A 23,844-nucleotide genomic window follows, 5' to 3' on the forward strand; every position below is an offset into this window, starting at 1 on the left:
TAATGAGTTCACTTCGCTGCGGAAGTAAATGCTGATCTAGTGCTGATTAGCGAGCAATACCGAAACAAGGATCCGTCCTCATGGTATCTCGACTTATCGGGCACCGCTGCCATCTGGGTTCGGGACGACGTTCGACTTCGTGTTCTTGCCGAAGGCCGGGGGGACGGATTTGTCTGGATCCGGTGTTTAGGGATAACGTTTTTTAGCGTTTACCTGACGCCGAATGAGTCGATTCCGGACTTTCGGTGCCGGCTTGATGCTCTGGAGGACGCCGTTTCGAGCACGGAGGGACGAATCCTGGTTGGCGGTGATTTTAATGTGTGGGCTCTTGAATGGGGAATGCCTCAATCAAACTTCAGAGGGAAACGGATTCTGGAAATGGCGGCGAGAACCGGGCTCGTAATTTTAAACACCGGATCCACGCCAACGTTTCGGCGCCCAGGTTGTGAAGGAAGCATTCCTGACATCACTTTTGCGTCGGAATCTCTGGCATCATCGGTGGACGGGTGGCGAGTCCTAGAAGACTTCTCGGCAAGTGATCACCAGTACGTTGTGTTCGAAGTGTTTGACGCTACTTGCCGGCGAGCACCAACACGACGTTCCCCCTGCGTGTGGAATGTCGCGAGGGTGAACATCGGAAAGTTCGTCGAAGCTCTTGGAGCAGGTAGGGCCGCGCTAGGGGGCACTCCGGGGGGTGGTGGTGTCGCAGCTGACACCATCGTAAATTAAGTGATGAATTTGATAATGACGGCGTGTGAGGCTTCCATGCCCCGGAGAGGCCCCGGGCGCGACAAGCCTTCTATGTACTGGTGGACGGCAGAAATTACCGACCTACGGAAGGAGTGTCATAAGCTCGCCGTTTGGCACAACGTTTGTACACCAACGAGGAGGCATGTACTATAAAGGAACAATATAGATCAGCATAAAGGAGACTCCGCAGTGCTATAAATAAAAGCAAAGCTCGCGGCTGGCAAAATCTTGTTAATGAGGTGAATGATGACCCGTGGGGACTTGGCTATAAGCTTGTCACTCGGAAAATCGGGGCTCTGCGGAAGCCCTGCATATTGAGCACTGACCAGATGGACCGCATTGTGCGGGCGTTGTTCCCCAGACACCCTGTATGGGTTGATGTGAATAGCGCGGAAAGCGTCGTGGATTGCCCCCTTTTCACAATGGGAGAACTCGAAGAAGCGGTTCTCACTATGAAGAACAGGAAGGCGCCAGGTCCTGATGGCATCCCGGCGGAAGTTTACAAACTGGTGTTCCGCCAAAGGCCAGAATTGCTGCTCGAAGCATTCAACGCGTGTTTGAAGGAGGGCATTTTTCCTTGTCGCTGCAAAGTGGCCAGACTCGCGTCGATCAGTAAGGGTAAAGGAGACCCGGAGCTGCCGTCCGCATACCGACCGCTGTGTATGCTTGACACGGCCGGAAAATTGCTCGAAAAGGTCATCAGGGGTAGACCCGCTGAAGCGGTCCGTGCTGCCGGGGACTTATCCGCAAGGCAGTTCGGGTTTAGAACAGGGAAATCTATAGTGGATGCTGTTATGGAGGTCGTAGATGCGTTTAATCGAGCCGGGGCACACAGCCGCCGATCTCGACGGATAGTGCTCCTCATAACGCTTGATGTCAGAAATGCCTTCAATTCCGTAAGATGGACAGATATGCTAGGCACACTAGAGAACTCCTTTCACGTGCCAAGCTATCTCTTGCGGATATTGAGGGATTATCTGAAAGACCGCTCCCTGTTCTATGAGACGCTAGAGGGCCAGAGGAGGATAGAAATCACGTCGGGAGTAGCGCAGGGATCCATCCTAGGGCCGGACCTCTGGAACGATTCCTACGATAGTCTGCTGAGACTCGATATGCCCGAAGAGTCGCGCCTGGTCGGTTATGCAGACGACGTTCCGGCACTTGTTGCCGGACGCACTGGCCACGGGCGCAAAGTAGACTTAGCATATTGATGCGACGGGTAAGCGGATGGATGACTGCTCACGGTTTCAACCTTGCGCGGGAAAAAACCGAAGTAGTCATCCTGACCAGAAGGAGAATCCCGACCTTGCGTCCCATATCGATCGGCGAGTTGACTATAGAGTCAAAACCAGCGATTAAATACCTTGGTTTAATGCTCGACTCGAAGATGAGCTTCTTCGGGCAAATCAAAGCAGCCGTGGACAGGGCTGCAACAGGAGTCGCGGCCTTGAGTCGGCGAATGGCGAATGTCGGCGCCCTATATCAACTAGGAGACGTCTCCTCATGGGAGCAACGCAGTCCGTCCTTCTCTATGGTGCGGAGGTATGGGCTGATGCCCTTGACAAGGAGGTGTATCGTAAACGCCTCGCCCAAGTGCAGAGGCGGGGAGCTTTGCGAGTGGCGTCTGCTTATCGCACCGTCTCCGAACCGGCTGCGATGGTGATTGCGGGAGTGATCCCCGTTGCCCTCCTTGCGAAGGAGCGCAAAGCTATCTATCGCCGTAAGGGCGAAAACTTAAGAGAAGTGGTTGCCCGTGAAGAACGTCAACGCACCCTTAACGAGTGGCAACTTTCTTGGCGAAATGAGCCAAGGGGCAAGTGGACTATGCGGCTCATCGACAAATTAGACCCATGGTTGAACAGAAAGCACGGTGAGATTGATTACTTCCTTACCCAACTTCTAAGTGGGCATGGAGGTTTTCAGTCTTACCTGCACAGGGTTGGGAAGGCGCGATCTCCTGATTGTGTGTTCTGCAATAGAGTGGCGGATGACGCTGAACACACCTTTTTCTCTTGAGAGAGGTGGGACGGCCTCCGCCAGCAGCTTTATGCAGACACAGGCAAGCTCTGTCCAGATAACATTGTGCGAGAGATGCTGAAGAGCGCTGGCAGCTGGAATAGTATTGCGCATTATGTTCGGGCTCTTCTTGCTACGAAGAAGATTGAACTCGACCGGCAGAGGGATCGGACGGTAAGGGGTTCCCTGAACTAACAACTCCCTTCCTCCCCTCCCCTCCCGTTGGTGAAGGGAATTCCCTGACTTGAAGGCTCCCCAAGCCGGGAGAGCGGGAGGGCTACCCCGAAGTAATGTGTCAAACGGTTCCAGGCTAGTTCTCTGATGACAGGGAGGTGTTTAGTTGGTAGTCCGCCAGTGTGCTGTTGCGGGAGTCCAACACTCAACACTCAACACTCTACATTACTCCAAAAAAAAAAAAATGAGTTCACTTCGTCTACTATAAACAGGTAATCTCACAAATAACCACTTTCAGATTAATTTTCTCTCATCAGATAAGAAGGCTGCGCATCAAAGGAAGGCAAATCTTCTGTCAATGTGCTATCATATTTAAAAACGAGGGCGCAATGATGAATATATCCAAACAGGCCCCTTCGTAAACCTCCATAGGAACCCGCATCGATGCCATCCTGGCTGAGTACACGGTGAAATTCCATGAGAGATGTCATTCACATGCTAGTTCCTTAGTTGCCAAGTGTCTCCGAAGTGAGGTCCGCGAGAAGAATTTTCTCCGTTCGAATCTATGCGCACAAATCCTTATTTTTTTTAGAAGTGATAACAGTCTTTTCGATAGGAAAGGTAGAGTAGTTCTCTGCACAGTTCGTCACTTCCATGCCCAATACGTTCCTCCACCCGTTCGCAACTTTTTTTAGGAAAGATAAATGCCTTGTCTTAATTTAATGTTTGCTTTTTACAAAAAATTAGAGAAATATATTTCTAGGGCTTCTAAAACAAGTCCTGGGAATTTTCGAAAAGTTAATCGACAGAAACGACGGTTATGTCCTGTTCCTAGTCATTTCTAATGGAGGTGTCCAAATCTATCAGAAAATGTGTATATTTTCTATCCATTTACCATCTGGATTTCTTGATTTCAAAAGGGTAGTCAGCACCTGGGATTATAACCAAGAAGGACCATAAAGAAAACCAAAAAAGCAACAGGAAATATGACAGGAAAAGCGAAGATTTTATTGTTGAAATTTCTCAAAAATTCGCCTTTTAAACAAGGTCCATCTGGAATATTTGAGAAGGAGAGAACGTTTACAAGGGACACAAGCCCCTTGGAGAGTCTTCGGAAAAGTAGAGTATTTAGGCTAAACAGGCATCCATACGAACTCAGCGGAGTGTTATCCTCTCCCGGAATTTTCAACAACTGTATCCTCCTATGCATGCTACGCAAATGTTGAAAATATAATCCGAAACTATACAACGTATAGTTAGGAAAATGTTTTGAGAATTAACCTCATCCGTTTTTGAGAAATGACTTAGCCAGGAACATATCCATTATCTTCTAAGCCAGCCGTAGCCTTATCCTGTAGTTGACGAAATTTTTCTGCTGGCTGGTCATTATCCTGAACGTTTTCACACCCACGTAATTAGACTAATGAAGGATCTTCTAATACCTCAGAAAGGAATCAAGTTCCTCCTACGTATCCCGCAAAGTCAACCTCTATCAAACACTTGAAAGCTCAGCATGTTTGCAGATTTACGTTCCCATCTCGCAAAGATAAATAAATTATGTGGGTCGTAATGATGGCAAATTTTACATCTAATACTTAGGAAATTGCTGAAATTTTCTCGTCCTTCGTTGAGCCTAGCGTTCTCTATCCTCTTCTTAACAGTTTCAAGTTCATTCCATCTTCAAATTTAATTTCCGATGAAGCTCGCTCCATTTAGATCCTCAATTCTGGCGAGAGGATAAAACTTTGTTTTTCAGAAGTTTACTAAGAACTATTTGTATATTGGGTACGGTGCCTTCGTCTTATACGCATCAAGGAGTTTGTAGAAAAGCCCAGGAATCTAATTTAAAAGTCCTTCGGCAAAGTTCTATGAAAATTTATAATTTTTAGTAAAACGCCACGTTGACGGCTCTCAGCTTTATGCACGAGAAAAACGGATTTCGGAGGCCCAATCTATGGTTCCTGTGTGGGGGAGCGGATCGAAAATGGGGTAAAAAACTGCAATCCGCAAAGTCGGGTTGTCTCACTGCGAAGGATACAACAATTTAGCTGCAGTGAAACAACAGCGATAGAAGGCAGAGCAAACATCCGGTGCCGGGAGAATCGAAACTGTTTTGGTAGCGAACCGATTAAGGAGAGCAAACACATCCTACGATATCCTGGGTAGACGCAGCCGTGCCATTAAATAATCAACATTGTTGTTTGCTTTAATCTCTTCAACCGAGCAATTCGGTTATAACTGCGAGTCCTGCGAGTGAAGATTCGCTCGTACAGCATTCATGGCGGGATGGCTAACTTTGTGGACCAGAATAATGAAAAAGGCAACACAAAGGGTGGCTCTCGATCGCCTCGAGTACGAAATAGGGGGAGGGAGTGAGGAAGTTCAAAGGAATGTTTGGAAAGAGCATGAGGCTGGATTTTGATTTTATTTGAACAAAATAGCATTCCGTTGGGCCAATCTCAAAGCGTCCATTATAAAGTCTAGTCTGGTAATAGCCCAAATACAAATTCCCAACAAACAAGAAATAAGTTCAACCATTGAAGGATAAACTTTCCCGAAAGTGGGAAAATAGTCCTCGTTTTAAGTTTTCTCATCTATGAAATGAAAGACAAAAGTAGACCCAGAAAAAACAGCCCTTCTTGCATGTAAAGTCGGCCAAATCCTCTTGGGCGATGTTGTAAATATATATCTGCACCATCAGCAGCATCAATCCCGAATCCTGACGGGTAGTCAGTTCAGTAATAAAGCCTCGTCAATAGTATCGGGGCTAAGTAAACTTTCCCTACATAAGCCTATCACAGTGTCCAGGTTGACGTGCAATGTTTTCCTTCGTAGCCTGCTCTTGCGACACACTTCCGATGGCACGGAGAACTGAAAGCGCCATTGCAGGCTATACCAAGGGATGGAAAACGGCCCACCACCATGACAAATGAACGTTTCCTCGATATTTTATGAACGAAATGAACAGAAAGGCATTTGCTTGTATTTGGTGTCATGAATATGTACAAAACGCCTATCGCATGTAGGCACCAGGCACACCTTTTCGAAGGATTCACCTGGATTCCTGGCTTTAGCTCCAGGCGTGATTACAACAGCATCTTCCCGGGGTGGGCTAGGATGTTGCTTCTCTGTATGATGGCCGCTTTTTTTGCATGGCAAAAGGAAAATGGGATCGGGAGCTGCGTCACATGTATGAATGCTCCGCTGTTGTGCAAACTGCTATTTAGAGTTGGTACAAATTATTGCTTCCGGGAGTTTTCTGTTCGTGCATAGAATTTTTAAGTTTGAAAATTTTATGAAGGCATTCAGATAAATGCGAACACATAGCCCGTGCACTTTTATTTATTGCCAGGGAAATAAGCTTGCTGCCTTTTTTGCTAGCTGGTTGTATAGTAGAAATTACCAGCCTTAGTTGTTCGGAATAGACGCAGGCAGTTGGGACGCATCAACGCTTCTAAGGAACAGGTGAATAAAGAGTTTTTGAAAAATCTTCATTGCCTGCAGTCAGCCAGTTGAAAGAAAGGTGAACAGCAAAATTAGTCCCATTGAATCTTTGAATTGCTACCCCTCGGACTAACACAGATTTTGCAGGTGTTTTGAAAATTTGCGATGATAATTGGGGCTTGACATGATTGTTCGCAATTTTGCTGTATTTGAATTTGAAGGAGACATTCAGTGCAGCATTCAAAGGAGAAAGCCATCAATTTTTAAACAAAGAACTGAGGCACTACCTGTTCAGGCTGCAGTAAAAAAAAACCGTCTGCACGCGCATCCGGTGCATGCAAAAAATATTTGCATATCCAAGGTGAATATTTTCCACATGCACGCATATTTAGCATGTAAGCAATTTGTAATTTTTCTCATAGCAAGTAAGTATTTTTGTACACTTTTTGATATTAGCGCGTAAGCACTTTTGTAGCTACTTAAGCGAGAACAATTAATAAAGAATTTAGTGTATTTTCAAGTCCCGAAGAACTAAGCCTTTTATGCTTCTCCAGTGAGGCTGCTGGAGACTTCGAAGATTTGGAAATACACTCTACTAGACTAAACTTGATTCGGTGTTCCACCCAATTAAGAAGGACAGACTCATTCGGTGTTTCACCCAATGAACACATTAACAGACTTGAAAACGAACTTTACTTGGTTTTGACTTGAGCAGGTGTTTCACTTGATCAAGAAGAAAGACTCACCCGGTGTATCACCGAGTGGACCTATCAGGATTGAGACATTTTTTGGTGACCCCGACGTGATCGACCGATCACAACATTAAAAGGACACGAGGCGAGTTAATAACTTTGTGGAATTATCTTAGCCAATCATGGAGGCGATACTTGAGAAAATTAATAATCTCACTCAACAACAAGATGTGACGGGCCAGGAGATTCAGCGTCTTTTGAGTAACTACCGGAAAGATTCGGTAGCTCGTAAGACAAGGGAATATCTCACGACGAGATTGGAACAATTGGAAAATCTCTGGACAGCCTTTTCGGAGAGAAATGAAGAGCTTGAAGAGTTAGCGCATTATCTTCCAGCTCATCCATATTTCGAGAAACAATATTTCTCTTCAATGCAGCGCGAGTACACCAAGTACAAGGAGGACATTGCGGAACGCCTTCAGGGTTTGGAAGGCACGTCCAAGTTGAATATCGATTTAGGTAAATCAGCCACAGGTGCTTTAGATACAAAGGCCGCCACGGCAGCAAACAATGCTCAGAACGAGCTTCCCAGCGATGTCGTGGTACTAATAAGGCAACAGCAATCAAGGATACGGGCTGTGGAAAACATTATTAGCGGCATCGACACAGTTGAACAGGCACAACCCAAATCATACTACGAATTGAAGACAGCTACTTTATCAAAGTACTGGGAAGAGTTGCGTCAAGGCCATCAGAATATATGGCAATATTCCAGCGATCCAAATGAATTAGGGTACAACGAGGAGAATTTTCTCAACCTCGAAGAGCGAATTCAAGACACTTTAATATTTCTCGCTGAATGTCGTTCAAAGCTAGAGCCTAGCATAGCCACCGCTACAAGGGCCTTTCCAAGCATCAGCTTGCCACACGTGACAATTCCTGCCTTTGACGGCGATTATGCACAATGGCAATCCTTCCACGACTTATTCCGCCAGATGATTCACGAGCAGCAATTGGGAAATGCTCAGAAAATGTGGTATTTGAAGAGCAATCTAAAGGGTGAAGCAGAGCGACTTATACGTCATCTGCCCATCACTGACGAAAATTATGACCTTGCATGGACAACGCTAACAAACCGCTACAGCAATCAACGATTGAGGGTAGCCACGCTATTGGATAGGCTCACACAACAGCCGATGATTACTTCGGATTCCCCCAGTGCTTTGAAAAAACTTCATGACATTACGAAGGAATGTCTAGCAGGACTCAAGAACTTTAATATCAATATAGCTAGTTGGGATCCCATTTTATTACATATTTTACTGAAAAAGTTAGACAAGGTTACGCACGCCTTATACGAACAAACTTTGACTTCACCACGAGAACTGCAGCCGGTTGATGCATTTCTCGCGTTTTTGGAAAGACGCTTTCAGTCTTTAGAGGCCTTGTGTAGCGACAAGAAGAGTACGACTCAAAACAAACCTACAAACCGAACCTCGGCTTTAATATCCATCAAGGACAGTCAATCTTTACAGTGCAAAAACTGCAAGGGAAGCCATCGAATCTACACATGTGAAGCCTTTAAACAATTGTCCATCTGGGATCGAGTAGCCAAAATCAAGCAGCTGAGGCTATGTTTGAACTGCCTACGGGGAGGACATCGAAGTGCACAGTGCAGCGCAGGAAGTTGTCTTAAATGTGGAAAGAAGCACAACACTCTACTACATATGGACGCCAACAATCAAGACAAAACAACGCCCTCTATCACCGCAATTCAAACAACAGCCAACGCCACCAAGCAAGGTCAAGTATCAAGTATTGTAAAGGACAAGGGTTCTACAAATGTCAACCATTCTATTGCATTATCAACGGAAATATCTGCATCAGAGGGGCCTTTCGTTCTATTAGCTACTGCACTCATCAAGGTGACAAACCAAAAGGGCAAGTCGATAGAAATGAGAGCTCTGCTGGATAGTCGCTCCCAAATAAACATAATTACAGAAATGGCTGTGAGAAAGCTGGGACTACAACCAACTAGTTACCATATACACATTCGTGGTCTGGGCGGAGCGTCGCAACAATCGCAACAGAAGGTAACGTTGTCATTGCAATCAAGAATCACTACGTTTGCACGGAAGATAGACGCTATAGTTTTACCACATATAACATCCTCTCAACCATCGCAAGGTCTGAATTCAAGGAATTGGGCCATACCCGGCAATATTCAGCTTGCCGATCCTCATTTTGACCGGGAAGGGCATATTGATCTACTTCTCGGAGCTGACATCTACTACGAACTATTAGCTACAGGGCAAATGCGGCTATCAAGGAACCTGCCACTGCTGCAAAACACGGTCTTTGGTTGGATAATTGCTGGAAGGGTGGCAACATCCTATCAGAAAGAGGTTACATGCGGCATCCTCAACACCGATGATTCCAAGCTAAGCGAGCAGATAGAGCGTTTTTGGAAATTGGAGGAACCAGAATCTACAGAGAACTTCGCGATGACAACACAAGAAATAAATTGTGAAAATCATTTTGGTGAAACCATGAAACGAACGAACAATGGACGTTTCATTGTGAAATTACCTTTCAAGGTGGATCCAGCAAAACTCGGCAAATCTAGGGGCAATGCGGAGAGGCGACTTTTCAAATTAGAATGGAGATTAGCACGAAACCCAGAACTACGCAAACAGTACAATAAATTTATGGACGAATACAAGCAACTGGGGCATATGACGGAAATAGATGAAGGAAGTATTCCGAGTCTTCATTACTTTCTTCCCCATCATAGCGTTCTGAAGCCAGAGAGCACCACCACTAAACTTAGAGCAGTTTTTGACGCCTCTTCGGAAACCTCTTCTGGATACAGTTTGAACGATGTACTTGCTACAGGCCCTACCATCCAATCCGAATTATTTACCATTCTCGTACGATTTCGGCTGCCTTGCTTTGTTTTTACTGCTGACATCGAAAAGATGTATCGACAAGTCCAGGTGTCGGAGGAAGACAAGAGATTTCAACTAATTCTATGGCGAAATGAGCCTAATGAACCTATAAGATGTTATCAGCTGAACACGGTCACATATGGTACTTCCTCTGCACCATATCTAGCCACCAAATGCCTACAAGAATTGTCATCACAGACAACGCACAAATACCCATCCGGTTCGACTGCATTAAGACGGGATTTTTATATGGACGATGTGATGTCAGGTGCAAACACCTTGACAGAAGCTATTGAGACGCAACATCAACTTCGCACAATGTTGCAATCGGCCGGCTTTAAGCTTCGAAAGTGGTGTGCAAACAACAAGAATCTTTTAAACAACATTCCTGTTGAAGATCAGGCACTCCAACTGGACATAACCCAAGAAAGGGAGGAAAACGTGAAGACACTAGGATTAGTTTGGACTCCTAAGACAGATGAATTTCAAATTAGATGCCCATACACGGAATCTAAGAAAGTAACAAAGAGATCAGCGTTATCCGATATCGCTCATCTGTTCGATCCGCTAGGATTGATGGCACCAGTTACAGTTACTGCTAAAATCTTCCTTCAAAGGCTGTGGAGTCTCAAAATAGGTTGGGATGAAGAAATTCCTTTAGAACTACAGGCGGAATGGTCAAGATATTATAATGACTTGCAGGGGCTGAATCAAATTAAGGTACCTCGTCACATATTTGGAGGGAAGGTACCTGAAAAAATACAGTTACATGTCTTTTCGGACGCTTCGGAAAAGGTGTATGGTGCAGCGGTATATTTACGAGCTATTCAGTCAGATGGGGTTCACACAGTTCGTCTTTTATGTGCAAAGTCGAAGGTGGCACCATTAAAACGAGTGACCCTACCAAGATTGGAATTGTGTGCAGCAAGGCTAGCAGCTGAACTCGCTCATCGGCTTAAACGGGACATAGAAATTCCAGACTATAATTGCTTTTACTGGACCGACTCCGAAATTGTCCTAAATTGGATCAATGCAGAAGCATCGTCATTTTATACGTTCGTGGCTAATCGAGTCGCTGCTATACAACAAAAATCCTCACCCAAGCAATGGAGGCACATACATTCAAAGGAGAATCCAGCAGATTTGGTATCGAGAGGTGTCGCTCCAGGAAAACTGCAGAATTATGCCCTCTGGTTCTATGGGCCTATATTTCTTCATGGGTCTGAAGAGTGCTGGCCGGAAAGGTTTCATAGTGTAGATACCACCTTGGAGAAAAAACGTTCAAAAATGGTATTGGCCATGGTGAAGGACTCAATTTCAATTTCAATCAAAACTCTTTTCAACGACTGCAACGCATAATGGCACATGTGCTACGGTTCGTTAGGAATGCACGAACAACGAACTACAAGGAACGAGAAAAATCGCTCTTAACTGCAAGCGAAATGGAGGAAGCCTTGCGAGTAATAGTAAAGGAAGCTCAATGGGATGTGTATCGAGAATGTATGCAGCAACTAACATGTAACAAGCAATTAAACAACAGCGATCCATTGAGCAGTCTGCATCCATTCTTAGACGAATTCGGACTTTTGAGAGTCGGCGGTCGGCTTGAAGCTTCAAATTTAACTTATGATATCAAACACCCGATCGTCCTTCCTTACGGCCATTACGTAACTCGATTGATTTTAAATGATCTGCACCATAAGCATCTTCACGCCGGACCACAAGCCTTATTGGCAATAGCGAGACAACGATTTTGGCCTATCAAGGGCAAAGCAGCCATCAGATCTATCGTGCAGAGCTGTATGAAATGCGCAAGGGCGAAACCAAAACTCATGACGCAGCTCATGGGAAACCTGCCCGCCCATCGAGTACAACCAGCCAGACCATTCACGAATACTGGTATCGACTTCGCCGGCCCTCTATGGATTCACTTTAAGGGGAGAGGCAATCGTCCGCAAAAGGCGTACCTTGCTGTTTTTTGTTGCTTTGCAACAAAGGCGGTGCACCTGGAACTAGTGACGAATCTAACGACAGAAGCCTTCATCAATGCGCTGAAACGTTTCATTGGGCGTAGAGGACATTGTCGAAATCTATATTGCGACAATGCAACTAACTTTGTGGGCGCCAAAAATCAACTAGCAGAATTAAACGAAAGCATATACGGGGAACAATCCCAAGAACAACTGATCAATTTTTGCACACCCAAGGGTATTGATTTTCATTTTATTCCACCAAGATCGCCTCATTTCGGTGGCCTGTGGGAGGCGGCAGTAAAATCTGCCAAACACTTTTTAATCAGAAACACGTCCCCAGCAAAACTTACGTATGAAGAAATGGCAACTTTAATAATCGAAGTCGAGGCTATTTTGAATTCAAGGCCACTGACACCTCTATCATCCGAGGCCGGAGACCTTACGGCATTAACTCCAGGCCATTTCTTAATTGGGGAACCACTAACGAACCCAGTTGATGTACACGCCCAAGCAGTAAAGGCAAATTTACCGCAAAGATGGAAGGAAATCAACGACATAAAGAATAGATTCTGGCAAAGATGGTCAAGCGAATATTTGTCGGAACTGCAACAGCGTCAAAAATGGAAACAGAGCTGCGAAAACGTAAAACCTGGAGTGCTGGTGGCTATCAAAGAAGACAATATTCCCGTTCTGCAGTGGAGATTGGGGCGAATAATAAAGGGGATAAAAGGTCGAGATGGTCTAATAAGAATAGCAGAGATCAAAACATCGTCAGGAGTCCTACAGAGAGCAATTCATAACTTAGCACCGTTACCGGTAGAACCGAATGACACCGAAGACTCCTCGCAGCAAAAACCCCCAGCCCATCAAAGGAACGGATTATAGATACCTGCACGCAAAACTCAGAAGCAACTCGATGTTCAAGAGCGAAGAAGAAGAGAATTTCGCACTCCCCTGTAAACCTGCTACTGTGGACGATTGATCTAGAATAACGGTTGACCTAACGCTCAACGGAGGGGAGGATGTTCAGGCTGCAGTAAAAAAAAACCGTCTGCACGCGCATCCGGTGCATGCAAAAAATATTTGCATATCCAAGGTGAATATTTTCCGCATGCACGCATATTTAGCATGTAAGCAATTTGTAATTTTTCTCATAGCAAGTAAGTATTTTTGTACACTTTTTGATATTAGCGCGTAAGCACTTTTGTAGCTACTTAAGCGAGAACAATTAATAAAGAATTTAGTGTATTTTCAAGTCCCGAAGAACTAAGCCTTTTATGCTTCTCCAGTGAGGCTGCTGGAGACTTCGAAGATTTGGAAATATACTCTACTAGACTAAACTTGATTCGGTGTTCCACCCAATTAAAAAGGACAGACTCATTCGGTGTTTCACCCAATGAACACATTAACAGACTTGAAAACGAACTTTACTTGGTTTTGACTTGAGCAGGTGTTTCACTTGATCAAGAAGAAAGACTCACCCGGTGTATCACCGAGTGGACCTATCAGGATTGAGACACTACCCTTTACAAGCAGTATGATCCCCTCCTAGCACGTATTATTGAAGTGATAAGAAAAGAACCACGGATGAAATTCAGTAGAAACTGAGGGGCTCCTTTAGCCTGGAATGTTAAAGCTGAAGAAAATGAACCTAAAAAATGCAAGAGCAGATTGAAGGTGAACACAGTGTTACAAAAATTCCAGCAATATCCGTTCGAAGTTTGGTTTGAAAAGAGCAAAAGCCCCTCTGTTATGAGATTTAAAGGAATTAAAAAGAGATGACCCTGGCTCCATATTCAGTATTACGAGGGTGGTTCAATAAGTAACTGTTCGTTAACGACAGAGGCCACTCTTGAGGGAACTTCGTATTATCATCGTCTGCTGCCATCTATTAAACGGCGGCAAAACAAATTTCAGACTGATTGATAGGTTAGTTTGGATTTGGCAGCCATTCGAGTAAAACGTGTTTCGTGATTTTCGCTTAGATGGAAAAATGGCAGTATCATTCGGTAATTGGGTTTTTGCTTTTGTATGGGAAAAAATCTGAGAAGATAAAAGGAAATTTGAATGCTGTTTATGGGGACACTTCGCCATCTATGATCACATTTAGATATTAATTCGACGAATTTAAACAATGGATTTCTCCCGGGGAATCTGCTCCAAAGAAAGCGAAGATGGTCCCATCGCCGGAAAGGTCATGGTATCGATTTCTTGCGATGCGATCGGCGTCCACCTCATTGATTTTTTTTTAGAAAAAGGAAGAACAATCTCTGGACAACACTACAATGAATTATTGGGGACTGTTTCGACAAAAAACTTAATGAGATATGACCACATTTGGCGAAAAAGAAGGTGTTTCACCACGATACTGACCCAACACATTCATCCGGAGTTATCGCCTCCAAACTGCATGAATTGCGTTATGAATTATTGTCGCACCCCCCGTATTCACCTAATCTGCCTCCCTGGGACTTTTTCTTTTTCCCTAAGATGATTCAAACGAGGGAATCATCCCTGAGACAGGGGCGTATTTTGGAGAGGTCGACAATTCCTATTTTTTTGGAGGGGTTAAAAAAATGGCAGGAACGTTGGGAGAAATGTATCTTTCTAAAAGATTCGTATTTTATTTTTCAATATAGTCCCCATGTTGAAAAATAAAAAAAATGGCACATACATCATGCGTTGAATTAGTGCCTATTGCGTCCTAGTAGGCCCGTTATTTATTGGTAACAGGTATCAAATAGCGGTTATAAATTCCCAGTTTATACTTGGCAATGCAAATATATGTCAAACACAAGACAGTGTGAATTGATGCAATCTATTGCCTCTTAAATTCACGATTCATACGGAAGAGTTTGACGCTGTCTTTAGATCCCTGGAACATTGTTTCATGGCTCTCGACGACTTCAATGCAAAATCACTACACTGGGGCTCCCACATAACTACACCAAAAGGCTAACAGCTCCTAAGGTCTGTCCTCGCTAATAATCTCCAATGCATAGCAGGAGGCTCTTCCATCTATTTCCCAACGAATGGGGACAAAATACAATCCTAATAGATTTTGGTATAACCAAAACTATAAGCACCAGATATATCCATGAAAACATGGTCAAAGACCTTTCATCCGACCACTTTCCAACCATAGTTTGATTCAATGTCGACTCAGACCCCATCCCATCTATGAACAATCTCACTAACCATTAAGCAAATTGGCCGCTGTGCAAAAGCAGATATTAGTCCATATACTGCCCCAACATCAAACTCAAATCTGCGAATGAAAAAAATCCGCGCTACTAGACTTAACAGCGACAATCACAGAAAGTGCCACACATGGTGCTCTCAACAAGTTCATGATAAGAGGGCTTCACCACTTGAATAGAATCATTCTTAACCTACTTTAAACAAAGTGCGGAGTGGCAAAAGGCCCCTTCAACCAAAAGCAAAAGTGATTAAACAGAGCCACCAAGGAGCTAAAAAAAGTTTTAGCTATCGATAAAGCCAGTAAAATAGATGCCTTTGTAAGCAACCTGACACATAGAGCAGACACCAACCACTCTGTGTAGAAAACCATAAAGGGAATCCAAAAACCCTCCCAGCCGATAACACCTGGAAAGAACTCCTCAGGTACATAGGTCAACGACCACAAGCATCAGGCGGAAACATTTGGTGTACACCTGTCTGAAGTCTTCAGCCCAACAACGCCATATACCAAACAAACTTGATCAGCAACACAGCCACTGCACCCAGCCCAAATCATCCGATTCTCGACAATAAAACTCTTTAAGAAAATCAGTAACTTAAACCGGAACAAAGCGCCAGGGTACGACCAAGTAAGTAATCGGCAAAATGATTAAGGAACACTATCTAAACTCTTCCCCATCTTACACGTCGACATGGTTACTCACCAATTCGGCTTTAGACACGGGCACAGTACCATAGAACAAGAACATAGATTAGTTTACTATATTAAAAATGCCCTAGAGGACAAAACGTACTGCATTCGCTTATTTCTTATTCATTACCAAGAGACGCGCGCAGGTTAACACACAATTCAAAAAAATCTACTGGCTAATGTGTAAAAATCTAAACTAAGCTTAGACAACAAAATTCCATTATGGGTGCCAAGGAGTGGAGACCCGTCAACGCAAGGACTTAAGCTGCATCCAGTACGTGACTCCACGTTCACCAAGTCAGAACACCTCCAGAATGGAGAGTTGAAAAATAACCAATCCAGCCTGCGGTATGAACCATGTCCATTGGATATTTTGCGGTCGGAAGCAGCTGGACTGACACAGAACCTGACTGATAGCTGGTCGTCTCAGTGAGTAAGTTTGACTTCACAGTGCCATATCATGGTGGACCACTTTTCTCCAATACTCATGGGGATCTGATGAGTATTCTAATAAATAAGTGGAACAAACACAACGAGTAAATAGAATCCCACCCCCCCACCCAGGTAGACACAAATCTCTGCAATACTATGTGATGTGACACCCAGGGAGGAGGGAGTTACAAACTTAGGCAGCGGAACGAAGCTCAACAATGGTCTGCGGTCCACAATCCGCAAACATAAGCCACTAGAGACTAGAGATTAGCGGTGGCGCAGTAGGCAAATGATATCTGCGCTATCTAAGAGGGGTTTCGCAAGCCTTAAGTACAAGAAACTAGTTGTCCTGAATTAGCTCAAGTAATTTTTAGTCTGTGTCAGCTATTATTATTATCACTTATCAGAAAAAAAGTCCAATTCACACACTTTCATCCGACTATTGGAAGTGGAAAAGAAAAAGGATAAAAGCCCAATCTCTTGGTGGCTTCAATTGGGTCACAATTCCTACAGTACACTAACTCCGCCATGCTATTAACATAGTATGCTGGTCCCAAGCCCAGGTAAAGGAGGAGGGTTTGAGGCAACGTACTCTGTACTATCCTCAGTAAAACAAAAATAAAATGCTGAGATCAGGGAAAGAGATAAATAGAGTATAGTTGGAGCTATTCTACTATGCTAAATCCTACCTGATCTCTCTTGGTGACAGGCCCCGCGACAGGTCGACCAAGAAAATGCATAGAATGTCGTTACAAACATGATGATCGGATTAAGTCACAGGCCTCGGAGAAATGCTAGGGCGTCCACCTCAGTCGACGCGGCAGGACGGGCCCCGGTCCTGTCGAGAAATGGGCAAGGGTTCTTGACGCATGGACGGCGTGAGGACGTAAGCAAGTTAGTCCACACACAATGAACAAAACAAATACGTGTCTGCACGCTAAATGTTGGTACCCTAACTGGAAAGACCGAGGAACTCGCAAGAGCCCTTCGGAGAAGGTGCATTGATATCTGCGGTCTGCAAGAAACCCGATGGTCTGGTTCCAAAAGCTGCGACATTGAACGCGAACGCGGTAAAAATGGCTAAAAACTTCTCTATTTTGGTAACCCACACACTCAATATGGTGTTGGCATTGCCATCTCAGAGGGTTTCCGTGATGCCATTAAAGAAGTCGAACGATTTGATGATCGGCTGATGAAGCTCATCATTATATCAGCTGATCGCACTATTCACTTCTTCACCGCGTATGCACCACAGACAGGCCGACCAGATGCCGAGAAAGATGCCTTCTGGCAACTTCTCGATGAAAAGACTTGTCATGTGCCTACTGACGATTACATAATCATTGCCGGCGACCTTAATGGTCATGTGGGTGAAAAGGCAGACGGTAACAGGTGCCATGGGGGAAAGGGGTTCGGAGCGCGCAATGAAGGTGGCGAGCGTATAATCGATTTTGCGGACACCCATGACCTTGTACTTATGAATACATGGTTCATCAAACGATTGTCTCATCTTCCCACATTTTATAGTGGGAACAATAAAACACAAATCGACTATATTCTCATAAGACGTCGACATTTTACCACTGTCACTGATTGCAAAGTCGTTCCCTATGAGACCATCGCACCTCAGCATCGGCCGTTGATTGCTGTCCTGCGAATTAAGCCACCGATAAAACGGCGTGAGGAACGCACTGGCCCGCCGCGCATTAAATGGTGGCGATTTGGTGAGAAGAATGAAGAAACGGTCTCACTCATACGATTGCCAATCATTACGGATGTGGAAGAATCGTGGAACCAAATGAAAGACACGATCCACAAAGCGGCCTCTGCAACCCTCGGGGTCACCAAGCCGGGTAAGCGGTACATCAACCGAGATACTTGGCTTTGGAATGATGATGTTGAAATGAAGGTCTGTGAAAAGAAACGCCTCTACCACAAATTTCTCGACGATAAAACGCCTGCTAATTGGCAAATTGATAAGAATGCCAACCGGGAAGCAAAGAAAGCGGTCGCTGTCACCCGAGCGAACCATTTCAAAAATCTTTACGATAAACTGGACACTCGGGATGGCGAGAGAGATCTGTATCGCCTTGCTAAAAGCCGTGATGAACGCACACAGGATATCGAACACTTCTGTTGTGTTAATGACAAGAACGGTACTTTGCTTACCAACCGTCGAGCCGCAACGGATAGATGGCGAGAATACTTCGAGCAGATTTCAACTGAGGAATTTGCTCATCCTCCACTTCCACAATCATTGCCGACATTTGGAGCAGTTCCACCAGTCAGCGCAACTGAAGTCGAGGAGGCAATAAAACAAATGAAATCGGGGAAAGCAACAGGACCTGACGACATCGCATCTGAGCTCTGGAAAGCGAAGAGCTGGGACCCAACACCGTGGCTCAGTGAATTCTTTAACCGGGTTATTCGGGAAGGAAGAACACCATCTGACTGGCAAGAAAGTACCACTGTTCCAATATGGAAAAAGAAAGGTAGCCCAGCAGAATGTTCAAATTACCGTCCGATCCGGTTACTTTCCCATACCATGAAGATTTTTGAACGCATTCTTGACAACCGTATTCGCGAAATCGTTGAAATAACCGTGAATCAAGCCGGATTTGTCAAGAACTGCGGAACTACTGACGCAATACACGCTGCGCGGTTACTCATGGAGAAACACCGTGAGAAGCATCGCCCTCTTTACATTGCCTTTCTGGATCTAGAGAAAGCATTTGACCGTGTACCACACGAACTCATCTGGTATGCTTTACGACAACACTTCGTGCCAGAAGAACTCGTGCGCTGGGTTCAATTGCTCTACCACGATCCGAAAAGTAAAGTTCGAAGTATGGCGGGTGTATCAAAACCGCTTCGTGTCTCTGTTGGAGTTCATCAAGGAAGTGCCCTCTCACCACTCCTCTTTGTCCTTGTTATGGACACCGTCACACGGGATATCCAACGTCCAGCGCCCTACACACTGCTTTATGCAGATGATGTTTTCCTAGCATCTGATAGCAAAAATGATCTCGAACAACTTGTTCCAAAATGGAATGATCGCCTCATGCAACACGGTCTCAGATTGAATTTAAACAAAACTGAATTTTTTACGACCGATCCCCATAAAACAGGCACAATCACTGTCAGCGGCAGTGATCTGCCCAGAACTGAGCGATTTAAATACCTCGGGTCAACGCTATCAGCCAATGGAGAGCTGCGTTATGAAATTGCTTCACGCATTAACGCAACCTGGATGAAGTGGCGTTCCACAACTGGTGTCCTTTGTGATCGACGTATCAACGAACGTCTCAAATCTAAAATTTACCGTAATGTCGTCCGTCCAGTCGCTCTCTATGGTTCTGAGTGTTGGCCGACCATAAAAGACAATGAACGGCGTCTCGCGGTAATGGAGACGAAGATGCTACGTTGGACTAGTGGCGTCACACGTTTAGATCACATCCGAAATGAGGATATCCGCGATCGTTATAGGGTTGCACCGATCGTGGAAAAGTTGCGAGAGAGGCGTCTTCGATGGTATGGTCACGCAATTCGTGCAAACGAGAATTCACTTGCAAAGATTGGTCTGAACATCGAATTCGATGGTAAACGACCAAAAGGCAGACCTAAGCAACGGTGGCTTGATACGCTGGATGGGGATTTGAAAGCCTCGATATTGCACCCAGATCAGGCATTCGATAGAGCCAAATGGCGAAGCCGATCACGACGAGCCGACCCCGCTTGTGAACGGGACAAAGGCTGAAGAAAAAGAAGACAATCCCTACAGTACACTCGGTACTTATATATATTTTTGCTAAACTTCGTAAAGGACAGAAGGTTAGTAATAGTGACAGATCTAAAGTCGGTCGCGGATGCCATAAAACTGAAACTAGAGAAGACTTTTCCTACATTCAATCGACTTTATTGGTTAGGAGATATAACACAAGCCACGCAAAGACCACGTTACGACAGGCATTTTGTCGCATATTACTATCAGTCACGCAATCTTTCCCTCGCCAATTATGTAATCGCTGCCGCCCAGCTTAAAAATAAGGCATTACGTGCGATTTTTAAATTTAACTCGGTGCAGATAAGTAGAAGTCTGATTTTGATGGTGGTATCTTAATCTATTGCCACCGAAAAGATATCTACATCCTAGCGAGTCCGGAGAAATTCATGTACCACATGGTGCACTCTATCCGGAGGAACTATTTTTGGCGTTCGAAAGGTGTCAATGAATTATCTCCGCGGTCTTTGCCCTATCAGATGATTAAAATCCGCAGGCATACGAAACTCCTAACGCTCGAAACACACGCTTTGGGTATACTCACATAGATTTGACTTTCTGATATTATCGACCTTATGAGGAAAGAGAAAGGCTCTACCTGTATGTTAACAGTGAAAAGTTCACTCACTGGCCGCAGGCGGCATAATTCGTAGGTCTCATAACTGAGACGATAGCAAATAGATTCTACAAGGCATAGATTGCAAGATTTAAATCTCCGATAATTACGCTAGCAGCGAAGTCCTGTGGCCACAGTAATATCCAAGACGAAGTATTTCAAGAACTCTGGGGATCCCCTGCAGACTACGCCAAGACAAGCTAGGTTTCTTGAGGAATTTTACTAAAACATTCCAGCCATGGGAGAGTGGAAAACCAGCGACGTGTTCCAAAGTTATGATATAGTGTTCTCCACCGGCGGATCAAAGATAGTCTGTAAAGTGGGTCCAGGAGCTTTGTCGGATACAAAAAACGTAGTCTAGTCGTACCCAGTCTCCAAGGATTCGCCAGTGTATTCCAAGTGAAAGTACTAACGATACTGAAAGTCTGTCAATACCAAAGGGACTTGCTTTGGAGATCTGAGCCGGTTCGAATCTCCCCCTTTGCGCTTGAGTAAGCTTTTATGGCTTTATGAGTTTTAGCATCAAAATGAAACACCAGAGTTTAAATTGAGATCCTCCGAACGGCCGTTGATATCTACCCACCTGCTTAAGAGAATAACTAAGTATGGCAATTTTACACTTTGTTCTTGCCTACCTTGAAAGCTGCAAGAGAGGCAGGACATCTTCGCACTTGCCAGAAGTGTCTATCCAATGCCACAATAGGAGCACAAATTGAATCATAATCTTTTGAACTGTGCTTCGTGAGCTTCGCAACAATTTAAAGGATGTTCCAAAACGTCAGCGTGTGACCTGATCAGTCAGCCTAATCTACAGGGAAAATTCATAAATGTGTCAAATCTGCTTATGCTGCTTATGTTTTCATTTGAGTAAATTGCGCTTTGGATCATGTGACCTTAGATATTAACAGAAATTAGACAAGCAGCAGCGTCAACTGATTAAAACCTACACTTTCTCCCAAACAAGACCCAGATCAACATCCGACTAGGCTCACTGGCATTTCAGAATCAGCCTCCTGCTCGCATTCCTCCCTTTTTTTTATTATTTTATGTTTGGGGATTGAGGGAGTCTTCAGTCGGCAACAAATGAGGGACCGGACTTTTCCCATATATCCCTCCTTTTATGAGTAAACACCTAGTCCAGGACCGGGTTAGCTAATCATACGTATCCTTATTATTGTCCTAACTGATAGCTAAGTGTTGGTTGCAGGTGCAGGATCAGGCACCTATTAATCAAAAACGTTGCCGATCGCCGCAGGTATATCGGAAGTCATAGACGACCAAATGAACGAAATCCTACAAAATTGGCAATTGCAAGTAAGAACCTGTGGAATTCGAATTCGAATTCGTTTCGAAAAAGCCAGGCCTAACGGAGAAAAGAAATGGAGAGCGGTGGTCGACTTTCGTAAACTATATGAGAAAGCCATAGGGGACTCCTTTCCCTTTCTCGAATTGAGGACATAGGGGACTAGTTGGGACGTTCACCGTATTCTTCACACTCTAATTAGCTATCGATTACCATCAAGTATTAGTGCACCCGAAAGATCGGACCAGGACCGCTTTCAGTACAGATTATGGGAATTGCGATTTAAACGTATGTCGTTTGGTCTAAAAGGACTCCAGCAAGATTCCAAAGGCTATTGAATTTCCTCCTTACTGGACTACAGAGCCTGGAATGTTTTGTCTATCTAGATACCATAGTGATTCATGTCAAAAATAGAAGACCACAATCGGAAGTTACGAACTGTGTGCGACAAATTGAGCGAAAGTAATTTGAAATTACAGCCTGAGAAATGCAAATTCGTGTGCAAGGAAGTAGTGTCTGCTCAGAAGAAGGAGCAAGACCAGATCCCAGGTTAGTAGCAAGCAAGGCAACAAAAGTGTCCACATCTTTAGATTTCAATGCAAGATTGCTTGCTAACTAGAGATACCAGAAGGATATAACACTTCTCTCATAGTTTAGCTGAAATATCTACTATTACCAGAAATCGAGAAAAGAAAATATTTTCAAAATGAGCGTATATTTCCTCCGCGATTCAAGTTTCAAGATAAAAATCTACTAAAGCTAGATCTTTACCACTGTCATAAAGCTCGTCTATCTGTTTATTGCAAACTCTCTTGATCGTAGCCATAAGCACGATTAAAGTGATTTCGTCTCTATATAAGCCTGATTATGATGAAACCCTATCTATCTTTCCGTATGCTAACAGATACTTCGAAAGCTGAAAATTCTCATTAAATCCTATCTAGCAGCGAATTCTGTTATAATCTAAGCATTTGAAACTGGAGATTTGAGTATTTCAGATACTCGGAAAAGGGACATAATCTCTTCAATGGATACCACATGGTAGATCCTGCCGTAGATTCTGCAGGATATCGGGTTTCATTTTGAGGTATATCATTTTCTCCATAAATTCAATTTAATTTCTGTACATTCATGCATGGTCTAAAGCTACCACTGCTGAATTAAACTAATAACACCATTGAAGGCAGCAATTTGATAGGTGAATATGACATTTCATTTGAAATAAACAGATTTAATTCTGGATGAGGTATTAGAATTACCGAGTTTGCATTCATTAAATCTGAAATGCATAAATCCTTTAAGTAAGGTGCAGTCGAAATCGATCCTCAACTTCGTTAGTGAAATTGTAATTCCAATCTGCCGCAAATCAAACTGAAAATTGAGTTTTGTTTTGTGGATGGGATGGAAATTACTAATATTCAGTAAATAGATTAATGAATGATGCTTATTTCAAAAACCAGGGGCGGCTTTTAGTAGATACTTTCAATTAAGTAATAGTTTGGGACACTTGAATGCATCTATGTCGTTGTAACAGTGAAATTTAGCTAAACAAATCGTAATCTTTTGTGGTTCTAAAAACCAACAAGGGAAGTTCGAAGTATCAGATAAAAGGAGCCTTGGGCAGCGTCCCATTTCTCCGTGTATCCATAAGCCTGAATGACCGATCTCGCTTTAAATCCTTTCTTCAACCAATAGAAACAAGATATTCGAAAAGATTTAATTACACTTTTCATTTTCCGCCCCTATTTAGTCAAGGAATGTTTGAAAAGTTAACAAAATAGATCCTGTCGGTAACATCCCATTGGGATTTTGCGAACTATGTA

The 23,844-nt window shown here is 44.1% G+C and overlaps 2 protein-coding genes across 2 annotated transcripts; both read left to right on the top strand.

The window, feature by feature from the left end:
• Positions 1-7,258: 7,258 nt before the first annotated feature.
• LOC119650916 lies at positions 7,259-11,383 on the top strand. Its single transcript, XM_038054141.1, has one exon. It carries the CDS (start codon positions 7,259-7,261, stop codon positions 11,381-11,383), a length of 4,125 nt encoding a protein of 1,374 aa, XP_037910069.1.
• On the top strand, positions 11,383-12,882 carry LOC119650920. Its single transcript, XM_038054144.1, has one exon. It carries the CDS (start codon positions 11,383-11,385, stop codon positions 12,880-12,882), a length of 1,500 nt encoding a protein of 499 aa, XP_037910072.1.
• The last annotated feature ends 10,962 nt before the right edge of the window (positions 12,883-23,844 follow it).

Source organism: Hermetia illucens, chromosome 3 (assembly GCF_905115235.1).
Source record: "Hermetia illucens chromosome 3, iHerIll2.2.curated.20191125, whole genome shotgun sequence".
Lineage (NCBI taxonomy): Eukaryota > Metazoa > Arthropoda > Insecta > Diptera > Stratiomyidae > Hermetia > Hermetia illucens.